At 53.5% G+C, this 25060-nt stretch overlaps 1 protein-coding gene across 1 annotated transcript; it reads left to right on the forward strand.

Moving 5' to 3' along the window:
- Positions 1-19069: 19069 nt before the first annotated feature.
- SSTR4 (somatostatin receptor 4) lies at positions 19070-20704 on the forward strand. The gene is given in 4 exon segments (XM_022594820.2): positions 19070-19465; positions 19467-19900; positions 19902-20127; positions 20129-20704. Coding segments are annotated over 4 exon segments (1212 nt in total). The 5' UTR covers positions 19070-19354; the 3' UTR covers positions 20570-20704.
- The last annotated feature ends 4356 nt before the right edge of the window (positions 20705-25060 follow it).

Below are 25060 nucleotides of genomic sequence, written 5' to 3' on the forward strand. Positions count from 1 at the left end.
TGCAGGGCGTCCTGGGCACCACAGATGCTGCTCCAGCTGCAGAGCCTGGAGGTGCCAGGGAGACATTCCAGGAGGCCTTCTGGGCTGCTCTCAAAATACAGAGGGAGGCATGGCCATCCTGAGGCACTGCATTACCCAGGCCTGCAGGCTGTGCTCCTGTCCCCATTCTTGCATCTGACAGAGTCCATCTCCTCCATAATCTTCCCTTTGGCTCTCTTTCCCCAGGCTTCAGGTTGTGGCCATCATAGTGGGACTGCCCATGAAGTCCTCTGCTCCAGGGCCTGGGCTAATCCTGGTGCCCAAGCAAACCAGGTTTTGCAAATAGAGACCTGAAGTTCACCCACCCCGTCTGTCCCACAGTGGTACCTCTGAGTCCCCGCAGGACCCAGCTTAGGCCCCAGGGCCCAGGGCACCACTCCAGAGGAACTGAGATGTCCAGGTACGTCTCTTGTTTTCAATTCTACAGACAGAGGGATGTCACATGCCAGGCTCATACCTGCCATGGGAGTTCATATTAAATTCTGTAACAAGTCTATAAACACAACTTTTTTTTTTTTTTTTTTTTTTTTTGTCTGCACTGCGCAGCATTTAGGATCTTAATTCCCTGACCAGGGATCAAACCCATGCCCTCTGCAATGGAAGTGTGGATTTTTAACCACTGGACCGCCAGGGAAGTCCCCAAACACAACTTTTAAAATGTCTACTTTATAGATGAAAACAAAGAACAACCACAAAAATAGTCACAAAAATACAACAACATCCTGGCCAGAGTCACAGAGCAAGTAGAAGACAGCCCTGGGACTTGAATGAGCATCTCCCTCTGATGTCTGCATTCTTTCCCTCCATTGTGCTGCAGAAATGCAGGGAATTTTAGCTAAACCACAGCCCCCAGCTGCCAGTCCACACCAAGACCCACTCTTTTTTTTTAATTTTTATTTTTTTTGCGGTACACGGGCCTCTCACTGTTGCGGCCTCTCCCGTTGTGGAGCACAGGCTCCGGATGCGCAGGCTCAGTGGCCATGGCTCACGGGCCCAGCCACTCCGTGGCATGTGGACTCCTCCCGGACCGGGGCACAAACCTGTGTCCCCTGCATCGGCAGGCAGACTCTCAACCACTGCGCCACCAGGGAAGCCCCCAACTCTTTATTGAAGCAGCAGGCTTCAAGAGCATCTTGATGTGGTTCAATTGCTAAAATATGGTTCTTTAAAATATAATTCAGAAAGAATTCAGTTTCACATAAAAAGACAGTCTCCATAATAGATGTCTGAATAACTTTGAATTTTGTCTGCAAATACATGATATTCTGCTATACTTCAGTTCTGATAAAACTGAAGATCTCTTTCATTCTACGCTTTAATATCTACCTATTTATTGAGTGCCTGCCATTATGACAAGCAGTCTATTTCAGATATTGTATTTTTTAGTTCTTCATTTTCCATTTTATATAGCTTCCATTTCTCTACCAAAATTTTCTTTTTATTTATTATGAGCATGTTTTCCTTTACCTCATAGAGTATAGCTACAACAGTTGCTTTAAAATCCTTGTCTGCTGGTTCCAATATCTGGTCATCTCCAGATTGGCTTCTGTTGTTGTCATTCTCTTGGTTCTCTTTTTTTTTAAGTAAATTTATTTATTTTATTATTTTATTTTATTTATTGTTTCTGGCTGCATTGGGTCTTCGTTGCTGCGCGTGGGCTTTTCTCTGGTTGTGGTGAGTGGGGGCTACTCTTCTTTGCGGTTCGCAGGCTTCTCATTGCAGTGGCTTCTCTTGTTGCGGAGCACAGGCTCTAGGCACACAGGCTTCAGTAGTTGTGGCTCATGGGCTCTAGAGTGCAGGCTCCGTAGTTGTGGCTCACGGGCTTAGCTGTTCCATGGCATGTGGGATCTTCCCGGACCAGGGATCGAACCTGTGTCCCCTGCGCTGGCAGGCAGATTCTCAACCACTGCGCCACCAGGTTTTATTGGTTCTTAATGAGTGATTGTGGATTATATTCTGACATTGTGACCACAGTGCTCTAGAGTCGATTCTTTTCCAAGAAAAGCGCAAATGCTTGTTTGTCTGTGTGTACATGTTTGGTTTAGCAGGAGGATAACTCATTCGGGCTCTGACTGAAACCTTTCCCCAACAAGAGCAAATCCCAGCTCAGCTCCTTGATCCTTGCAGGCTGCTTGGAGCCTGTGGTCCCAGGCTCAGCAGAGAAGCAGGAGGAGCTACACCCCCAATGTGGACCCCCCGACCCCAGACTCTCCTTCTTGGGACCCTCACCTTCCACCAACTCAGTCACCCTGAACTTCAACCTCAAGCTCTTCAAGCTGTTGAAGAAGTAAATCACCCATTGGAGTTTCACCTCCCGGAATGGCACAGATCAGGCTTGCCCTCAGCTGGAAGCCAGACCAGCAGTGGGCAGCTCACCCTGGGCCATGCCCTTCTTCCAAGTGTTGACTCCCTTCCAGAACCTTCTGTGGGACCCTGCTGAGCACTCTAAATACATCTTTTCAGTCTTACAGCCACCCCGTGAGGGGGGCAGTGGCTTAGTAACCACTCCCTTTTACCGAGCAGGAAACACAAGCTCAAAGAGGGTAAATGATGGCTTCAAGGTCAGGGTCACACAATACTGCAGGCAGGAATGCAACCCAGATCAGCTGGGCTCGGAGCCCCGGTTCTTCCTCTTGGGGCTGTGGCATCACCTCTGGCTGGCATATGCCTCTGCTCAGTAGTGGTTGCAGCCCTCAGATAAGCCAAGTTCTACAACGCAGAGGACCACAGAGTAAAGAGAGGTGCTGAGGATGGGAACCGGGGAGGGAGCTCCAGAAGTTTCCCGGGAAGCAGAGGTCGGGGACCTGGAACTGTGGTTCCTCCCGTTTAGTTCCAGCTGGAAGCAAAACGGAGTCATCACGGGGCTGATACAAGCTGAGCTGGCAGGGAAAGGCAGCCTATGACGTCCTCAGGATTTGTGGAGAACATTGTTCCAAGTACTTGGAAGAAGAATGTAAAACCTCCTTCGCAGGGGAGCTGCGGATAGAATCTGGCGCCACAGGCTCTGCAGGTCCCCGGGGCGGAGCCAGGCTCTCCGTGCAGCACCAGAGCGGAAACTCATCTGAGCTGCAAGACCATGCTGGAGGGCCTCGCTTACCAACCAGCTGCTCCCCTGTTGCCTTACTCCTCCAGGATGTGTCATCCGAGAAGCAGGGCCAATGCTGCGTCCTCAGGGTGGTGCCGAGGAGAAAAGGGACAGTGTATGTGAGGCGTCTTGCCTGGAGCTCGGCACATACCAGGTCTGAAAACGTGGGTAGCCTCCTACCACCTGAGCCAGTAGCATCCTGGGAGACAGGACCGTGATGGAACGCAGGGTTTTTTCAATCTTCGCTTTCACATTTTACCCTAAATTACGGTAACCCTTTATAAGTGCCCATTAGGCATGCAGTCGTTGATGTAAATCCACAAACCTGTGCGCCCGTGACAGGAGATGTTACGAAGGTAAATTGGGCAGTGACTGATCCTCTTAGGAACCTGGTACAGGGGACAAGGCCATCCCAGAAAGCCTTGCTAACCCAAATACAGCCCAAGGACCAGCAGCATCACCTCCCCCAGGGCTTGTGAGAAATGCAGTCTCACCCCAGAGTTGCTGAACCTGAAACGGCAGCTAAGGTCCTGTCCCCCGGCGCTTCCCGAGGAGGCTGGCCTCCTGCCCTGCCTCCTGCCCGTGGAAGTGTGGTCACGGCTCGAGGGGTGAGGCTCTCAGATGCCCCGATGGCAGGCACTGTCCCTGCCCTGCAGGGCGGCTGCCCGCGATGCCTCCACCCTCCAAGCCCCCTGCACTGACATCATTCTCCTCCTGACTTGCATCTCTTGTTCTTCGTGGGAAAAATGAAAAGCAGACAGAAAAATCTAGACTTTAGAAAGACCCCACAGGTGGGCAGATCCCAACTGTAGTATCCTTCTCCTCGAGGGCAGAAGCCTCATTCCTTTCCTACTTTCTTCATCTCCCCTCAACAGATACAAACGTGATTTTCAATTGTCAACTAGCTGTATTTTAAAAAGTAAAAAGAAACAGGTGGACTTGGATTTTAAAATATATTTTACCCAATATATCCAAAATATCATCGTTTCCTTGTGTGGTCAACATGAAAATTATTAATGACACATTTACACTTTTTGTACTAAGTCTTTGAAATCCAGGTTGTATTTTACTGAAGGATGTTAACAGCACACCTCCACTGCAACAGGCTATGGGTCCAGGGATCAGGGCCACAGGCGGTGCCTCCTGTGTTGGACAGCGCAGCCCTGGGCAGTTATAATTCAACCAGGGTCTCCTTTCTACCCGCTCTTGGTTAACTGTGCAGCTAAGCTTGTTATGAACACAATATATCCCAGTCTAGCCAGTCTCCTCACCAGCTGCCCATCCTGCAGCTGGACCAGGAGGGGACACTGTTCCCTTCCTGTCTGTCCCCACTAGTTCCACAAAGCATCTTAGAACTTGGTCAGGAAATGATTCTACTTTTCTGGAAAACTCAAGCTATCCAGTAGTTTTCTAAGAGTCTCCTAATTAGTCTAATTGGTGCAGTGGTTAGAAGCGTGGAACCTGGACGGTCTGCGTTTGGAGCCCACCCCACTGCTTACCAGCCTTGGATAAGTCACTTCTCTGAGTGCCTCAGTTTTCTCTTCTGTGAGATGTGGACCAAGATAGGATCTCACAGGGAGAAGAGGGGCAGGGATTTAATGAGTTAATATGTGTAACACACTCAGAATGAAACGCTGCCTGGAATGCAATATGCCATAGATATGTCGTAGCTTCTACCACTCTTTCTATTACTACTACTACTTCTGCTGCTGGTGGTATTATTACAGCTACACTGCTACTACCATTACAGTTATTATCCAGGGGGAGAAGCTGGGTTGCAGCAAAAGTGTTCTCAAGCGCCCCGTCAACTCAAAACAGACCCAAACGGGCTTCCCTGGTGGCGCAGTGGTTGAGAGTCCGCCTGCCGATGCAGGGGACGCGGGTTTGTGCCCCGGTCCGGGAAGATCCCACATGCCGCGGAGCGGCTGGGCCCGTGAGCCATGGCCGCTGAGCCTGCGCGTCTGGAGCCTGTGCCCCGCAACGGGAGAGGTCACAGCAGTGAGAGGCCCGCGTACCGCAAAAAAAAAAAAAAAAAACAGACCCAAAAGGGACTCAGGGCTACAGTTGTCAGATTTAGCAAATCAAAATATGGGATGCCTGGTTATATTAGAATTTTAGATAAATAAAAAATCATTTTTTAGTGTAAGTATGTCCCACCCAATATTTGGCACTTACTTGTTCTAAAACGTTATTCGTTGTTTATCTGAAATTCGTATGTAATGGGGCGTCTGTATTTTGTCTGGGAGGTGGGTGGTGCTCTGGGCTCACACACACCTGGAGTGAGCACTGCTCTTGTCCCCAGTCCTTGCAAGTAGCAGCACGGGAGCCGGATTTCTAGAAGCAGAGCCTGGGATGGGGATTCCTGCCTGTCTAGGACGAGAAGGGCACCGAGGGAAGGGGGGAGGGGAAGAAAGCTAAGTGAGGATGTGGCTTCAGCAGGAGAGCAGCCGCCTGAGCCCCCGGGGAGCATGGCACCCAGAGCAATCTTCCCCGGAGCTGGAGGAGGCTGGCCTTCTGTACGCCTGCATCAGTCACTGGCCACGGGCTGTGGAACGGGGCTGTAGTCTGCCATGTCCTAGCCCCCGTGACTCGCTGCCACCACCAACCACGTCACATCCAGACACAGAACCGCAGCTGGAGCATCAGCGCGCCCAGCCTTGAGTGCCGAGTGCCGCGAGGCAGTCAGTGCAGACACTCGAACAGGCTGCCCGGGATTCCTCCTGCGCTCAGCGGCTGCTTCCTCACAGGGACAGAAGAGCAGCCTGGCTGGAGGAAGCTGTCCAGCCAACCCCAGCCGGCCCACTGAGCTGGCTGCGAACCTTCCCTCCAAGCAGGGACTTGGTGGATATAATACAGACTTGGGGTCAAAGGCTTGGATTTTGTTCAATAGCTCTTAAAAACCCACCTGCATCTTTGTTTTAATCCAGCTATTCATCAGGCTGGGCTGTTTATTTCCACAAACTTGTCTGGGTATCTTGGTTGTCGGATTCAAAAGAAAAAACACAAGATGAGCGCTTATTTAAATATGCAAAAGGCCACACCACTCTAGACCCCAAGACAGCAACAACTAGAAACTTCTTTGAGGCAGATGAAAAGGCATCTGGTGCTCCAGGGTCATTTTCTGAAAGGGGAGTATTTCAACTGGATACATCTTTTTTAAAAAGAAGATTGTTGTATTTAAAATTTTGAGTAAGAAAACACTAGACTTTAAAGCTTCTCTCCACACCCCGCATCCCAGCAATCAGATGATCTGGTGCCTGGAGACTGGCTCCGTGGACCAACAGTCACGACTGTCTGGTTCCAATGCTCAGCCATCCTGGGGAAGAACACCCAGCGCGTCTCTGGTACCCAGGAGTGGTCCGGGGGAAGTTCCTGGGCCCTGCCATGGGCCACTGCCCCACCATCATTTGTGGCCTGGCTCCCGTGCGGTCCTTTTGGCACATCTTCAGCGTCTCCTTGTCCCCAACTGTAGCATCCTCACATCAGCATCGTCACCACGATCCACGGTAACAGCAACCACTCGTGGGCATTTGCTGTGCGGGCACGGCATCAGAAGCAGTGCTGTGTCACTCGCTCGGATGTTTACACATCTGGCCTTGATTCTCTTGGACTGTAGTGATAGGAGCTATTGCTGGTCTTTGCTCACTTTACAAATGAGGAAACTGAGGCAGAGAGGGAGAATGGCCAGCTTACAGAGGTGGGGAAGACAGGGGAGAAAGGACCACCGACCAGGCCCTGCCACACCTCAGCCTGGCCCCACTGGGATAGGAACCCCTACCAGGAACCCACAGTGCAGTGGGCGTGGTTATATTCTTCCAGTAAACGTGAGATTTACCTGGCCAGGTAATTTCACAGCTGTAGTAACTGGAAATCCCCACCTCCCACTAACCCCCCCGCCCCAACACATAATCCAATGATCAGAACAGACCAGGAAGTACTTGGGATCAGAAGAGGACTGTTCATTTTATGCAGAAAGGAGGGAGTGAGGCAGATCCAACAGGACACAGGCTGGACAGCAGCCAGGCGGCCCTGCTGGTTCTGCTTCTCGTTCCTTACGTGCAATCACTGACTCTCCACGGCCCCATGTCACCTTCTTAACCTGTAAGGAGGGACTTTGTAGCCAAGGGCCTGGGTGATGAGAAGAAAGGAGATACACACACACACACGTATATACGTGCCTAAGTAAATGCACAGCTCTGTGTGTACACACACACGTACACACATGTGTGTGTACACGTGTATTAAGCCTACAACAGTGTTTAGCACAGATTCAGGTTGAAATAAGTGTTACTTCCCTCCTCCTTCCTCCAGAAAAGAACATTCACCCCAAGCCTCATTCAGACAACATCTGTCTGAAACCTATTAAAATGGACATCATTTTTAAGTGTCTTTTAGAGGAACATGCGTCTCTCCTGTGAGCAGCCTGCTTTTCAGCCAGCTTTCCGGTGACCTCCGCCTCCCCACCTACCCCCGGAGGACAACATTTGCCGGCCCCGCTGCCCCCAGGCTGCATCCTCTGATGAACGGAGTTCAACTCCCCAGGATCTTATCACAATACAGATTCTGATTCAGAAGTTCCAGGTAGGGCCTGAGGGTTTGCATCTCTGCCAAGCTCCCAGCTGAGGGCTGGGCTGCTGCTCTGGGGACCAGGTCTGTCTGCCTGAGAAAGCTGCCAACCTGTGTCATCCACGAACCCCAGCTCTGCAGAAGGACATGAGCTCCTTGCACTTGGTTAGACACTCAGTTCTTTATGTCTTTAGCAGGTATATCTTGAACAGGTATGCAGTGGGTCAAACATATCTACAACCAGCCCTTTAATGATAAGATGATCTCGTTTTATGATCAACCTATTAAGTAAGATATGTTTTGCAGCAATCACCATACAAAGCCTTCGTTTGAACATGGCCACAGAGCTCTGGAAAGTTACCACAAATAAGTGTTTCTAAGAAATTGTGTTATTTCTAACCACTGACCAGGTAGTAATAAACCTAACTCAAGAAACAAAGAGGTATCCATAAAAGAAGTCCAACGTGGCTGAGATGGCCTCACTGCTGCCTTTTAAGACAGGCCGGGTCGTTCAAGTTCAGGGCTTTGCTGGAGGGATTTCCTTCCGGCTCACCACCCATTGTCTGGAAGGAAAACCCGAGAACATCCACCACGCCTGGCAGATCTTAGGTTCTGATTTCACCCCACAGACTTCAAGAGAATCCAGAGGCTCACATATCGTACTGTTTACATGTTCAGAATCCAAGTTCATTGTAGAGAGGAGGTCTGTGATCTGTACGTGTTATCTTAGTAACCTCGTTTGAACAGGAGGAAGATCTTCAAATAACAGCCATTATCTCGAGTACCCGGCATCTGCCAAGTATTGTCTAAATCTTCATGGTAACAAGGAGAAAATTATTGGAAAAGATAATTATCTCCATAATACAGCTGAGATGCTTAGCAGGGCAGGAAAAGCAAAAAGATGGTAATCTGGTGCCTCCCCAGAGACCTGGCGACCTCACCCACGGCCGGACAGAGGCGCATACGGAGCAGAAGAAACCTCGTCCTTTGAGCGTGAAACCCTACTAGGAATGAGCTAATTAGGCGTGTGGAATAGATACCACCAGCAGACTGGAAAGATTTGGGCTTCCAAGAATAAGGGGAACAAAAGCGTTTTATCAAGAGTCCCATGAGTCAAATTCTCTTCCCCACCCACTTGTATATATGGTTTGGGTGCCATTTGGTTGAGTTTTGCATGTGCCCCTGGCTCTGAGAGATCTCAGATCCTTTCGAGAAGTAGATATGGATTCCTTTAGCCAGCAGAAAGGAAAGACAACAATAGTTGGAATATGTATGAAAAGAAAAAAATCATTTTTATCGTGTCATTCGTTCTGTTCTGATTTCAAGTAGAGTTCATGCTTACTACAGAGTGTTAGGGGCGAAACAGATTTTAAGAAAGAAAAGAAAAAATTACCCCCCCACCCCAGTAATCCCAGTATGCAAAACCACCCTGACAGTCTCTTGAATACTCTCTCTAAATTTATGCACACTGTTTAAAAAATTAAGTTTCCGCAGAAAAGTTGTAAGAAGAGTTCAAAGGACTCCCATTCATGCAGAGTCATCAATTGTTTACATTTTGCCCTATTATCCTTCTCTCAGACTCTCTTGTTTCCTCTCTGTCTAAACCATTTGAGAATAACTTATAGAATACTGCATATAGGATCCTCCCTACATATTCCTTTGGGCTTTCTTGAGGACGACATTCTCTTTTGCATCCACAGTACAACCATCAAAATCAGAAAGTTTTAACACTGAGCAGTGCTACTGTCAAATCCACAGGCCACACTTACCTGTTGACACTTGTCCCCGTGATGCCCCGGATGTCCCTCCGCTTCCAATCCAAGGCAGTGAGGACTTTCAGTTCTCAGCTCTCTTGAGCCTCCTGGATGTGGAACGACGTGTTCTTGACCTTGATGTTTTAGAAAGTGTAGGTCAGTGTAGGATGTCCTCCAGTGGGTTTGCCCAATGTTTCCCACTGAACTGACTCAGGTTGTGTGTTCTGGGCAGCGACGGCGTGGACGTGCCTGGGGCTTCTGTCAGGACACTGGATCAGGTGTTAGGAAGCTGGCTGGTCCCAACATTGCTGGTTTGACCTCTGTCCCAGGTGTCCCCGCTGTGAGGTAAATATTTTCCCCTTTCATACACCAAATTTTAAAAGCAAAAATTTTAGTCCTTTTATGTAACATCAACCAACAATGTTACTAAGACTTTAGATGGCATCTTTATTTCATGAAAGACAAAGAACTTTGCTTGAATCCCCCCAACTGTGAAAGATAAGGGTCCAGAAGGTGTGGGCATTGGGACTGAGAGGTTTGCGCTGTGTCTCCGCAGCACAGGGCTGTGGATATGGAGAAGGAGTTCTGGCTTTTCCATCCTGCACTCCATCGGACAGCAGAGAGAGGGGGGACATGCTTGAGAACAGTGGGGACCCTCACCAAGCAGTCAAAAACTGTCCACCGAAGTCCAGAGCACTGGTTCTCAAACTTGAACACGATCAGGGTCCTCTGCAGGGCTCATGAACAGGAATTTCTGGGCCCCTGAGTTTAGAATTCAGAGCGGGGGGTGGGGGGGATGGGGTGATGGTGCCCAGAATTAGCAAAGCCCAGGGGATGCTGACACTGCTGTTCTATGGATCCTACCTGGAGAACCACTAGTCTAGAATCCTGAGAGTCCTGCCGAAATAGGGGACCTCTTCTCCGGGAGCTGTCCTGTCCCCCAGGCTCATCTGAGAGGTCCTTCGCTGCTCACATCGCTTCTGCTTGTTATTGGCTAGAATAATTACCTCATTAGCAGCCTGAGAATCGACACTGTAACTGGGACATCTCAGAGGCACATTACACAGACCCTACCCAGGGCTTCCACGTGGATTAGTTGCCACAATTTCTATTTCCTTTATAAGATCTTTTTACCTGTTTTCCAGAGAAAGGCTCTCAAATTTTGGTGTTCATTCCGATCACCTGGGGAGTGTGTTAAAAATGCAGATGCACAGGGCCCCGTCTCTCCCCAGAGTTCTCAAGTCAGCAGTGGGCCCCAGGGCCTGTGCTGGACCACGCACCCCAGGTGATTCTGAGAAGCATTTTCTAGAGGGAAGGACAGCTCCAGGCTCCAGGCTCTGCAAGACGATGGTCGAGCCACCACTCAGAAAATATTGCTCTTCAGCCTGAGTCATGTTGGTATAACAGAAGAGTCCGGACTTGCTAGTGTAAAGCCTCCCAGCACTAAGAAAACACATCTCCCAGGGCTGGTCCAGATGTTGCCTTTGAAGGTGACCCCGCCCAGCTTCTAGGGCCATCAGAGAAGCATAGAGAGGAACACACACGTGAACCTTAAATGTACCTCCTTCCGCTCTGACCCTGGCCCCATGCGATTTTTTCTAACCACATTAAACTGTTCTGATAGCGTAAACATTCAAAGGCCCTCCAGTACAGGCACCACCCAGAATCTAACCAGAGCTGCCCAAGTAATGACAGAAGCGCTCTCCTATACGGTAAACCCGCCAGGGGACCGTGGGGACCAGAACAGACAGGCGAGGGGGCCCTCTGCTCTAGCCTCGAGGTCCTCGGACTGGGTCCCTCACGCCCTCCTCTCTGATGTCGGGGACAAGTTCTCCCCGTTGTGCAGTCTGCCTGGCGTCCCCAAGCTGTAGGAGGCCCCCTCAGTGCCCCGTGAAGCCCAGCCCAGCCTCTAGCCTGGCTCTCTTGCACGGGAAGAGTCTGTTTACCCGCCTGTCTCCCTCCCACCGTGGATAGTATCTCTCAAAATTCTGAGTCCAGTGTCTGGAGCTTGCACACACCTCGATGAAGGAACGGACAAATTCCCAAGGATCCCAGGCTTGGAAAGAGCAGCCAGGTGCAGGGCCCAGGGCAGCAAGGCAGGAAGGAGAGAAGCCAGGGGCTGGCGTGGGGTGGGAGGGAGGTCCAGGGCAGGAGGCCGGAGGTCAGCTCCCGTGTGCTGGGAGGAACGTAGGTTGGATGCTCAGTGTCTGACACAGGACCCTTGAGAATAACTAGTTCCAAAACCTGGGCAGAGATTAACTTGTAGGCAGGGGTGAGGCCTCTCCAGTTACGAGCTGCAGGGTAGGGAGCCAAAGGGTCAAAGCACTTCCAGGGCAGAGAAAATTAGTCCCACCACTCACCCCAAAGTGGCCTTTCCTACTGGTTTTTGACATTTTCTAAACCGGAGGCTAGCTCCGACCAAGCATGCACGGTTGGCCAAACATTATCGGGCTGCTCTCTTTTGACGGCTATTTCATTTCATTGAGAGAGAATAATTACAACACGGATAAATCCATGAAGAGCTATTCATCACTCAAGTGCACATGCACAAGCTCAGAGTCTCTTGTTTTCTGAGAGGCTGGTGTTGGAAAACGAGAAGAGTTCCGTCCACAAAGATGGGAAGTTAAGGGCGCTAGGACCCAGCCTGTTCTGACCCCTCCCTCTACATTCAGCCGCAAAGGACAGCTCCCCCGTCGGTGGGTCCTGCTGAGACTGACTTTGTTTTCTAGAACTCCACTGCTTTCTCCCGTTCATCCCTTTTCACTGGGCTGCCTTTTCTCTGGCTGCTGGATTGGCTTTGCAAATGCTTTTCTGTTTTTCTGAGTAGGATTTACATAAACAGCTCATTTCAGTGGTAATACAAATGATCCCGGCACCTTCCAAAAAGCAGCAAGCCATTAGCGATGAAAGGAGTTGTCAAGCTTCCCTCTGAATCTGCTCAGCAGGGAGGCACAACACTTTTCGAATATTGAGAAAATGCAGACCGTATAATTAAAGGGCTTTATTGTGGTGACTGTTTCCTCCTGAGCTTGCGTCAATTTGATGACTCCTTTTAATAGGAGTGATTTATACCCTGACTGAAGGGCGACTGCAGCTAAGGATGGTGGCATCAGTTGTGCAGTAAGTGTTCCTGGGTGAGTCTTCAGTGAAGCTGTTTTCACCCCGAGAGACCCTGCCCCACCCCATCCATCCACAAAGGCAGGCAGAGTGTCTGTGTCAGCTGACCTGCACCGACCGTGGCCAGTCCACCCAGGACTGGATACTGGACCCGAGCTGGACCAATCAGACGCACTTCCCTGGTCCTCTGAACGTGCACCACTGAGAAGGTGATGGGCCCCCAAGAGGGAAAGGGACAGCGTGGAGTCAAATCCAATAGCAAGCAGCTCTGAGATACAAACAGGGTATTTGTGAAGAGAGCTGTAGACGGGAGAGATGGAGGGATTTCCTCTGCCTTGTGTGGTGAGCACGAGCCTGGGAGACAACGCCACAGCCTCTCCCTTCTCTGCGTGTTTTGTGAGCCGAGGCGCTGACCTCCTTGCCCTGAACAGTCTTCTCGAGGCTGTTTGTCCAGCAGTGGCCTTAGAGACAGAGACAGCGCATCCTGGGGGCAGTTGGGAGTTGGATTCCTGGTCAGAGTAATAAAGATACCACCTCTCTCTGCTGCAAAGTTGGGCTGGTTTGCTATTGACTCTTATAAGACTAAGATTTCTTAGATTCGGGGTTCCTTTTTAAAAATCATTTTATTTTATTTTATTTTATTTATTTATGGCTGTGCCATGCAGCATGCGGAATCTTAGTTCCCTGACCAGGGATCAAACCCATGCCCCCTGCATTGGAAGAATGAAGTCTTAACCACTGGACCACCAGGGAAGTTCCTGAGGCTCCTTAACTCTGATGTGAACCCACCTCGTGTGCAGCATCCATCCAGGCCTTCCCCCGTCACCCTCATGAGCTTGGGGGGAGGGGTTTTGCTGGTGGGGGAACCAGGGAGATTGGTGCAAACAGGAAGCTCAGCTCTGCTGGGCCCTGAGCGATCAAGTCCTTGACTCAGACCCAGGAATCCCTGTCTCCTGCCAGCTGCTGTGAGACCATGGCAGGCTGGCTGGGTCGCTTTCAGGTAGCGTAAATTTTCAGCTCATCACAGTACCCAGCTGAACATTAAGAAATGGACCAGTCACCAAGCTGCTCACTGAGCAGGATGCCGACAGGCAGGGCATGGTGTGCCAGCAGAGCAGACCCACTCCCGAGCTCCAGCAGTTTGGTCTGCATCCAGAATCACTCTTAGACTGTGTTCCTTTGGCCTCCAAATGGTTTTGCAAGAACTTGAATTGAGTCTATTTCTCAATGTATGTACTGTAACCTGAACACCAGGAAGACAGTTTTCTATGGACTGCTTCCTTGTTGTTCAACTGGGAGAGGATCTGAATTTCTGAAACTGACATGGGGCAAAAACATCCTTCAGAACCTCCTATTACCTTCCCCCTGGGGTGGGGGGTAGGAGGACGGGAAGGCTACTCCTTCCTGCTGAAAGTAAATGTCCAGGAACAGATTGCCTGGTTCCTCTAACAGCAACGATTGTAAGGATGAGTGTTAAGAACATACAAGATTCAGGATCCTATGCTGAGTGTTTTAGGTATGTTACATGAATCGACTGTTTTAAACAGAGTCTGGCATACAAGTGTGATATGAAGGTTTGCTGGCATTATCATCCCAGTAGCTCATTCAATGAGGTAAGGACTTGTGTTCACACCTTAGAGATGAGAAAAGCAAGGCTTAAAAAGTCCAGGGACTTGCCCAAAGATAATGGGCTAGAGCATTTGTGGCTGCAATACAGAAAACACCTCTGAATGCACCACGAGAAAGTGGATCATCTCACATGAAAAGCAGTTCAGTGGCAGCGGCACCAGAGTTGGCTGGTTGCTTCATCAACTCTCACGTTTACCAAGCCCCCTAGTTCTTTCCTGCTTCCTGTCCTACCATCTTCAACATACTGGATAAGCTTTTACCTCATAGTCACAAGGTAGCTGCAGCTCCTCCAAGCCTTATATCCCCACAGGACAATAGCCAAACCTTCCCCAGAAGTTAACCCTTGCAGGGGAGTTCCCTGGAGGTCCAGTGGTTAGGACATGGTGCTTTCGCTGCCATGGTCCATGTTCAATCTCTGGCTGGGAATTAAGATCCCGCAAGCCGAGTGGTTCTGCCAAAAAAAAAAAAAAAGAAGTTGCCCCTGCAGCTTTAGTGATGCCCCTTCATGTCTCATTGGGCAGATTCAGGCCGCATGCCCACCTCTAAAGCCAGCACAGACTCTGGGAAGGGAACCGACTCGAGCCCCTGAGTACATTGAAAAAGAATTCCAAAACAAAACCAGAGATCTGCCCCCCAGGGAAGAGGAGCGTGGACGTTGGGAGGCGTGCAACAATAGCTGGGACTTTGTCAAAGCCAGACTGGACCCAGGGACATAAAGGCCCTACCCTTTACCTCGTGCCACACTTTCCACTACAATGGAAGGTTCTAGATTTCCACCGTGCAGGATGGTAGCCACAGCCATGTGTGAGTCTTAAGCACTTGAAATATATGTCACGTGGCTGAGGATTGAATTTATTTTTTAAGGTTAATGAAATTCAAAGAGCCACCAGGGGGCTTCCCTGGTGGCGCAGTGGTTGAGAGTCCGCCTGCCAATGCACGGGACACGGGTTCGTGCCCCGGTCCGGGAAGATCCCACATGCCGCGGAGCGGCTGGGCCCATGAGCCATAGCCACTGAGCCTGCGCATCCTGAGCCTGTGCTCCGCAATAGGAGAGGCCACAACAGTGAGATGCCCATGTACCGCAAAAAAAAAAAAAAAAAAAGCCACCAGGTCCAGTGGTTATGGCACGGAAGTTGCCATAGAATCGGCACATCTGCAGCCTTGCTGGAGGCATCGTGGAGGCCTGCAGGCTCTGGTGCTCTAGAAATACAACGTGACGCCCCAGGGAAATCGAAGTGTTCCAACAGCTACAGAGATAAAGGAAAATGAAAGAACTAAAATTCATTTCATAATACACTGTCTTTTACCTCTTTATCCAAAATATTATCACTCCCACACATAACCGATATAAAACATACAGTGAGATATTTCACCCTCTTCCGTTCATCTTAAGTCTTTGAGATCGGGGTGTGTTTCACAGCCACAGCTCATCTTCACATTTCAAGCGCTCAGCTGCCCGTGTGACCTGCGCTGGTGCAGAGATTTCAGAGCCTCCACGTCCAATTATCTTTCCCGACACTGGCTCACAGCCCTGGGAGGTGGGCCGGACGAGATGGAGGTTCAGAGGGCCACACCCTTGTGTCCCCAGAGCCCCTGGAGGGCTGGTCCCCACTCTCCGTGCTCTGATTCAGCAGGACGAGGATGCGGGGCCGCGCTTGGAGAAGCGCTGCTCGGGGTGCTACCCAAGCCCACACCCTCGTAAGCAGAGGGTCTGAAATTAAATCCACGTTTTCTGTGCCCCAGCCCGTTCTCTTCTGCACGCAGAGCCGTGAGGCCAAGACGCTGAGACAGTCTGAAAACAACCCCCAAAGAAGAGAACAGCCCTCAACTTCCTCGCCCCAGAGGCTGACAGCAGCGTCTGACACCTGGACACTGCAGACAGGTCCCCAACCCAGACCTGTGCCTTTGTCGTGCTGACCTTTTGTTCATAAATTCTTAGAGGGACCCCTGTATTTAATGCGACAGCTGGGTCTTTGGGGCAGAGTGGGCTGTTGTCAGCACACTGTCTGGATGTCACCGGAGTTCAGAGGGGCATCTGAAGAAGGGCGATTATGTAAATCACTCCTGACAAAGCCGTGAGCTCAGCCTGGTTATGCCTTTAACACGCTCGGCGCAGAAGTAGTCAAAGTCACATTGAGGGCACTTCAGATGATTTTCTAGTAGCCGTGACAGAAGCTCTCAGGACCACTGTCCTCACGCTGCCGAGCGCCAAGCCCCTCCTTGTTGAGGCCTCTGAGTAGAAGCTTCTCCCGAGACCTGTGGGCCAGGTGCAGCCGTCCAGGTGCCTGAAGATCACTTCCGGCTTGTGAAAACAGATGAGATACTCCCATGTGCAACAAAGGAGGCGTTCCTGTCCCTTCCGACTTGAGGAGGGGCTGAGAGGCCCCAGCTCCACCCCTTCCCTCATCACTCAGCACGGAACTCCCACCAGGGCTCCGGCAGCTGGGACTGGCTGGACCCAGGGCAGCCCTTCCACCACCTGGAGGAGAAGGTCCCTGAGACCCAGCCAGGGTCCAGCTCTGCGTGGCTTGTGACAATGTGCAGCGGAGCAATGGGCCTGATGCTGGACATTTAATCAACAGACCCAAAATAGGTCCCACATTTATATCCTACAGGGAAGGGACAGGTGAGCTGGAAACATCATATGAATGGCCTTCATTCCCACCCCTTTTACTCAGTGAGACCGTGGCCCTGGGTGTTCTCTCCCGGTGGAGAAATGTAGAGACTGGTCCCCTTTAGGCATACCTTTAGTGCCATGGGGAGAGGACAGGTCTGGGGGCCCAGCGGGCACAGCCACTTCCCGCCCGGGGGCCACCAGGCTGCCCCCCTGAGCAGAGAGGCCTCCAATTGGTTTTCCGGATGTTCATCCCAGACTCTCCCTGTAGCCCTCCTGAGGGCAGAGTGAATTCCACACACCGTGGCCCCTGGCTGCCTGCCTCTCTGTAATGTCATTCAATTAAAAGTTCTATCAGTGCATTTTAGAATTATCTGGAGAGCCTTCAAAACATTCAGATGCCAGGGCCACCTCTAGACCAAGTAACTCAGAGTGTGCGGGACAGGCCCGGGCTCCCACGGGGTGCCAGTGGACAGCCAGGGGTCAAGTTTCCACACGGCAGAGGGTGCCTGGCTCTCTGGGAACGAGTTCCTCAAAGCCAAGGCTATGTCAGACACGCCCCCCACCATGTCCCAGGCTGCAGGGGGGATGGGACCTCCGCTTCCACGGTCAGCCTCAGAGGGGTCTGCACCCAGCCTCTCAGCTCCTGTGTCCCAGGAGCGACGCCTGCCCCTCCCAGCTCACCTGCACTGATGAAGGGGATCCACTGCCTAAGTCAGCGTGCTCGGGGTAAACACACACGCACCCAGGAGCTCTGAACTACCAAGCTCCCTGGTTGGGGGTGTTAATAATAATGATCACATATAGTGCTTATGGGTGCCAAACACTGTTGTAACTGCTTCCCATGTGTCGTCTTATTTAGCCCACATGACAGCCCACGTGTCATAGCACCAAGACTGATGCCACTTTACAGAGAGATTGAGTAACTTGCCCAGGGTCACACAGCAGGGAGGCAGTGGAGCGGGGATTCCGACCAAGGCAGTCACCTTAATCTACCCTGCCTTCAAAACCACCTCTGTTCCAAACTCGCCTCCCCCTCACACACCACCAGCTGAACCAAACCCCTGGCAAGTCAGCCGTGTGGCGTTTTCCTAACTTTGAGGACAAACCTCCGCATTGACCCTGGATTTCCCCACCTCTCGTTCTTCAAGTCTGTGAGGCTTTGTCATTATGATGACGCTGTGTCAAGGACAGTGGCACTTGGTATCAACTCAACTTTTTTTCCTCATTTTAGTAATTTTTCAAAGCTAAGGCATCCTGCTCCCAGCCTGGGCCTGGGGTTCAAGGTGCGACGGGACCTGAGACTGAGGTAGGGAAATGGGACGGCACAGGAGGGTGTCAATCTCAGGACAAGCCCATCTTGCCTGGGGGCCCGTGTCCCTGCCCCCCAAGTCCACTGCAGGAGAAAGGCCCACACCCGTGTGCCCACCCACTGGGGAAGTCACTGCTGTGGGGTGACCCGCGTCTCAGCTGCCTCTCTGATTCCTCTCTAAACACGGAATCTGGGGACACTATTTGTGCAAACACTATGATTCCCTGCTCGAGGCCTCCAATACGCCGGACTTCAGTTTCATCTGGGAGCCCCTTCCTGATGTACCAGAGGCTTTCAGGACTGATCTGGGGCTCAAGGAGGCCACCGCCCACAGAGGCGGGGCTCCCAAGGGCCAGCACCCCACAGTTTTCCAGGGCAAACCCCCACTTCAGGAACTCTGCTGTACCCTGTGCCGACTAGCAGAGACGGCTGGGACTGGGGGCTGCTTGGTGGGTGTCCAGCACGGGATGGTCCAGCCTGGGGGTGTGAACTCGCATTCTCCAGAGTTTAGGAGGAGAAGGAGACCCAGGGAGGAACCGCGACCCTTCATGACCACCCCTCCCAGGCACATTTCAGATATCCCGGTGCAGACCCCGCCTCCGGGGAAGCCGAGTCGCGGGGCGGAGGTTTCTTGGGGTCTGGGTCTGGCGCTCTCCGCCTCCGTCCGTGCCGGCCCGCGCACGGAGCACCTGGGTCAGAGGCTGGCCTTCTCCTGTGGCATCTCTGCTTCCGCGTGTCCATTTCCCACCTCAACCCCCAGCCCCACCTAAATCCAATGGAAAAGGTCGCGGGATCCGCGGCTGCGCGGGGTGCGGGGAGGGAGCGATGGGGGCCCGGGCAGACGTGGAACTCCCCACGACGCCAGCAGGAACCTCGGGCTCTGCCCATAAAAAGAGTTTCAGGCGGGACAGACCCTGCGGGTCTTCAGAGGATGAACGGGACAGGGGCGGGTTTGGAGATGGGAGGATGTCAGCGCAATTGGCTCTGTGCGCACAGGTGAGTCCCCGCCATCCCGGGGGCCTCAGGATCCAAACGGAGGACTCCAGGCCACCCTGCCCCCGCGGCTGCGGGTGCCGGAGAGCAGAGCAGGGGGGAAGGTGGCAAAGAGCCGGAGAAGCCGGGGTCTGCGTGGGGCAGGGCTGGGCGCGGGTGGGCGGGAGCGCCCAGCTTTGGGCGGAGCAGGGAAAGGCGCCCGTCTGCCCCGAAGCCCCGCCGGTCTCCGGGGCGCAGCGCCGTCCATGCCCGCTCCGCCGCGCCGCCGCCACCGCCTTCCCGGCCTCCCCCATCCCGGGATGAGCGCTCCCCCGACGCCATCTCCCGGGGGCGAGGAAAGACTCGAGACGGCCTGGCCCCCCGGCGACCAACGCCAGCGGCACCCCCGGGACGGAGGAGGCGGCGGCGGTGGGGACCTGGGGCGCGGGGGCGGCGGGCACGGTAGCCATCCAGTGCGTCTCCGCGTTGGTGTGCGTGGTGGGCAACGCCCTGGTCATCTTCGTGATCCTCCGCTACGCCAAGATGAAGACGGCCACCAACATCTACCTACTGAACCTGGCTGTGGCCGATGAGCTCTTCATGCTGAGCGTGCCCTTCGTGGCCTCGTCGGCCACCCTGCACCACTGGCCCTTCGGCCCGGCGCTGTGCCGCGCGGTGCTTAGCGTGGACGGCCTCAACTCATTCCCCAGCGTCTTCTGCCTGGCCGTGCTCAGCGTGGACCGCTACCTGGCTGGGGTGCGCCCGCTGCGCGCTGCCACCTGCCGCCGGCCCGGCGTGGCCAGACTGGTCAGCGGGTGTGTGGCTGTCGTCCTCGCTGGTCACCCAGACCATTGCCGCCTTCGCCAGCACCAGGCCGGCTCGCGGCGGCAGGGCCGTGGCCTGCGACCTGCACTGGCCGCACCCAGCGTGGTCTGCGGTCTTCGTGGTCTGCCCTTTCCTGCCGGGCTTCCTGCTGCCCGTCCCGGCCGTCGGCCTGTGCTACGTGCTCATCGTGGGCAAGATGTGGGCGCTGGTGCTGCCGGCCGGCCGGCTGGCAGCGGCGGAAGCACTCCGAGAAGAAGGTCGCGTGGCTGGTGCTGGCGGTGGCGGCCGTCTTCGTGCTCCGCTGGCTGCCTTTCTACGCGGTGCAGCTGCTAAACCTCTCTGTGACGGGCCTGGATGCCCCCGTCCACCACGTGTCCCTCATCCACAGCCACGCCAACAGCTGCGCCCACCCCGTCCTCTACGGCTTCCTCTGTGACGACTTCCGCAGGTCCTTCCAGCGGGCTCTCTGCCTGCGCTGCTGTCTCCTGGATGCCTCTGGCGGTGCAGACCAAGAGCCACTGGACTACTGTATCACCGCCCTCAAGAGCGGAGGGGACGCGGGAGTCTCATGCCCCCCACTCCCCTGCCAGCAGGAGCCCAGGCAACCAGAACCCAGCCGCAAGCAGGTCCCCCTCACCAGGACCACCACCTTCTGAGATGCCCTCACCACCCACCCAGCGAGGCCACCTCCAAGGGATCTGCACCACCTACAGCCCAGCAGACCGCCCGTGCTGGATGCTCCCCTGAGAACCACCACCTTCCTCCACAGGCACCTGCTTCCCGCAGTCTTCGTGCACCCCCAAGAGCATCAGAGCCCCTCAGGCTTCCCCTCTCCCCAGGATACTGGCTTTCAGAAGGATTGCTTCCATGGGGGTAGGACCCTCTGAGACCTGATCTAGGATGTGAATCATTCCTGAAACTCTGGCTGTGTTTTGAGGGGAGGAGAAGGGAGGATGCCAGGGAGCAGTGGCCCCCTGCATGTGACTTGTTACAGCAGCTCTGCCTGGGAGAGGACTGTCCGGAGGGTGGAGGGACCCGGCACCCCTGCTCTGCGCAGACTCTCTCTCTGCCTGTGGTGGGGACACAGCGTGTTTGGAAAGAGGGGGAGGAAGGGAGATGCCTCCCAGTGCTTTCCCTTTGCTGCTGTTCCGGGGCCCTTGTGCAGAGACATTTGTGTGCGACAGCCTCGGGCCCAGACTCTGTCACCCCCTGACCACCCCCCGGCCCAGTGCCTGCTTGCAATCACAAGTGTCACCCTGGTTGTCCTGGGACGGTAGCAGGCTTTTTGTGAGTAGAAAAGGTTTAGAGAGACCTGGAGTGGGGTTTATTACGAGGTGTGAAACCAGGTCCATAATAAAAAAGCGGAGAGGATAAATCTCATCTAGCTCCAATGATGGGATTTCTTGCCCCCTCCCTCTGGGTGGGAGGGGAGCAAGGGAAGGCGAAAGAAGCCCAGAGAAGGCAGATGGAAATCAGCCCGGAGTTTGAATGGAGGAAGCAGCTCTATCGCCGCTATTAAAAAAAGGTCTATATTCAGGATAACATCAGCCAGATGTAGATAATAAACAAACGTAGGCTGAACACAGTAAAAGGCCATAAGTTTCTGCCTGATGTTCACGCAAGGATAAATTATCTTTCCCCAAAGGACAAAACTGGCCTAAGAGGAGCTTTGATCCTGCTTCCTGCCAAAAGTGGAGGCGGGGGCTGCGGAGATGCGGGTAGGGCTTCTGTGGGAGGCTGGACGGCAAGCGGGCTGTTCTGTGTACAGGGAGCGCCACGGGGGCCCCGGCTCAGCTCAGCCAAGGACACTCCTGGCTTTGGCTCGGGGGTCCTGACGGTGAGAGGAAGATACTGGGGCAGGCGGGAAGCAGGGCCTCTGAGGAGAGGCCCCTCCGCTCACCTGAGGGTCAGGCTTGTGGAGCTCACGGCTTCCTGGCAAGGAGGCTTCAAGAGAAAAAACGTCCTGGGCCTGACCTGGTCCGGGACCTGCCAGACTCATGTCTCCTCCGGCAGCCTGCAGGCTCCAAGGTGGGCACAGGGGGCTGCTAGGGAGCTAAAGAAGGCTGAGGCAGGGCCCAGAGGGGATGCCCCGCTTCCACCATGGGCCAGGGCTCCTCCCTGAGAGCCGGGGCAAAGGGAACAAGGCCCTTCCCTGAAGCGATCGGGCCAAAGCCAGGCTTCAGGGATGTGAGCAGACCCCTGATGTTCCAGGAACGGGCAGGAGAGCCGAGTTCGGGTCCTGCATCCAGTGTCATGTGACCCGGCAAGGGACTGAACCCAGGTCCTCAGAGTTCTGCCTCTAAAATCAGGAGGCCCTTCCCTAGCCAGCACACGGTGACTCTTAGAGGACTAACCTGATGGTTCTGTCCACGTGGCTGTAGATGCCAGCTTCTCCCTTCATGAATGAAAAAAGAAACAGCCTTACCATTGGGCACCTACTCCTGCACGTGACTAGCCAGCCCAGTGACCTGGAAGCAGTGATCAGTGGCGATCAGTGTGGTGTGTAGGCTGGGGACGAGGTGGATATGCAGATGTTCCGGGTCTGCACTGGGTGGTCCCCATCTGTCTCAGAGAGAAAATGTGTAGCCAAGTCTGCACTACAGACAGGAGACATGGCTGTGGATTGGAAACTCCTAACTAAGACACGGAGCCCCTTGAACCCACATGCACACGTACACATGCGCACACAAACACATGCACGCAGACACGACCAGACCGCCCCCGCCCTGGCAGTACACACTAGAGTTACCCTGGGCACCTGGAGGCAGTCGGTGCTGGGCCTCCTGTAACCGTAACCTCTTGACAGCCTTTGAAAGTGAACTGTTTTTTTGTTCCCCAGTGCCTGGCGGTGCCTTGCAGGGCGGCCACTTGATAGATGCGGTTGAACTGACCTGTGTGAACCACGCAGGCCGATGGCAGCGAGGTGAGGGGTTCACAGCACAGTCAGTGGTCTGAATGCGCTGCCGGGCCTCTGCCACAGCCTGGGTAGGGCGTGGGGTCCTCTCTGGATCGCCCACAGTGACTCACACTGGGCACACTCTCTGACGGGCAAGACGGGGCACCGACCCGGAGTCTTGACAACACTCCTGCTCTGCTGAGCACTTAAAAATGCAACGTTTTCAACTTGGTTGGTGATGGTTGAAGGCAAGGCAGCCTCAGGTGATGGAAAGAAAAGTCCCTGGAGGCAGGGGAGCTCCGCGCAGCCAGCCCCGTGGGGAGTGCTGTAACCTCACTGAGCCTCAGTTTCCCACCAGAAACACGCACAAAGGGAGACTGTGAGTTTCGAGTTCTTTCCAGCTGTGGCTCTCTTTTATCAGGAACGCTGGAGCAAGGTGCTGCGGTGGTGGGGGGGGGACGACAGCATTCTTCTGTGCAGACTGCTCTCTCCATAACCTGTTAAAAGTGAGCACTGACACTGCCTCTGACCTTGGAGTCATAAATCATGCGGTGGAGCGGGGAGAGTCTTGCTGGCCGTCCTCCTTTTCAGCTGCAGGACCTTCTCGACTCCTGGGGCTTAACAACTCTGTAGCCGCAAAACATGCCGATCATTTGTCAGGGATGCGCTAGAGGCGAGGTACTGCCAGCTGTAGCAACGGGGGGCCTTTGTAACGGCTGCATAAAACCCTCCCTCGAGGTCTGAAGACACTAGCACATTTTGCTGGCCTGGGGTATCAGCTGTGCAGACAGCCTTTGACCTCGGTGCTGCTCCATTTACCGAGACTAGGGGATCACAGGCTTTGGCTGCATCAGGAATGAAAACTCCTTTTTTTTGAGTTGAAATCCACTGTATTTCAAGCACACAGTGGTTGTTTCTCTGCTTGTGGCTATAAAAACAAATAGACCAACACGCTAACCGAAAAGGGAATAAGACTTCTGCGTTTCTGACCAATGCAAGAATACCAGTTTCCACCGCATCCTTCCTCGATCATCAGGGAGGAATGAAAACATCTTTATCCAGGTAGAAACAGCCTCCAGGTACCCTCCAGCAGTGAGCTGGCTTTACCTTTTAAAATTGCCTTTAATGTACTGTTTAGTGACCAGCCAGGTGTTTAATTTTTCCAGACAATCAGGAAGATGGTATTTGCACGTGACAGGTGGTCACTCATCGGAGTTCTTGCCAAGTTTGTCAGCACTATGTTTTCTGCAAACATGAATGCAATTTGCACATTTATCTTTAAATTCTTGGCTTCACTTCACCATAAAAACATCCTACCTAGCACGCCTTAGGTGCCAACGCTGATATCAAAGGGAAAAACAACAAGAGAGGTCTGTGTTGGCTGTGCTACCTCAGAAATCGAACTTGGCAGCCTGAGCAGTGGCTGGGAAAATTCCTGCAGATCTGCACATCGAAGCTGTTCTCCGTCAGGCGGTCTGCCAAGAAGCATCCCCATTCCGCGTCTTCCCTCTTCTTAAGGAGATAATGGGATAACCTCAGATTCCTTCAGCACAAATGTCAGAATGCGGAGGCCTGTCCTGTTGCACCCGGTCAGTGGGCACCACATCCCGATGCCCTGCTCTGGGGAGGCGAGTACAGGGGGCAGGGGAAGGGGGCAGAGGCATACAGACTGCACACCCCCTGCCGCTTCTGTCAGGGCAGGGCGGGGCTGGGGCCTCCGTGGACAGCGCTCTGCCCTCGAGGAGCCTGGAGGTTGGTTAGTGGCAACCACGGGCATTAATCAGATCAGCACAGGAATGAGAGTGCGCTTCTAGGCCAAAATAAGAACCATCGGGGAAGTGATCTGGTCTCTGTGAGGCGACCTTGTGCAGGGCAGCCTCCCCAGGAAGGCTGAGGGGGGCGACGTCCTCCATGAGTTGTGTGGGAGAAACCAGGATGAGAAGGGTGGGCAGAAGGGCCGAAGCAGAGGGGATGGTGTGTGCCAGCGGCCAGGAAGGGAGGCACTGAGAGTGCCCAGGGTAACTGGAACAGAGGCCAGCGGTGCCCGGTCAGTGGGAGGCATCAGCAGACGAGGACCTCATAGGCCCCATTGAGGACTTAGGACCCGGCCGTGGGACGGTGGTAACGATGAGAGGTGCAGGTCCACCTGGTCAAGAAACCCATGGATGACTCCAAGTCCCTGTGAAGCCGGGGCGCATGTGCCCTCCACTTTTCAGGGGGAGATTGGCAGGAGGATCGTGTTCTCATCCTT

This window comes from Delphinapterus leucas, chromosome 15, assembly GCF_059928025.1.
Source record: "Delphinapterus leucas isolate spDelLeu-1000000601 "Yukka" chromosome 15, BTC_Dleu_Yukka2, whole genome shotgun sequence".
Lineage (NCBI taxonomy): Eukaryota > Metazoa > Chordata > Mammalia > Artiodactyla > Monodontidae > Delphinapterus > Delphinapterus leucas.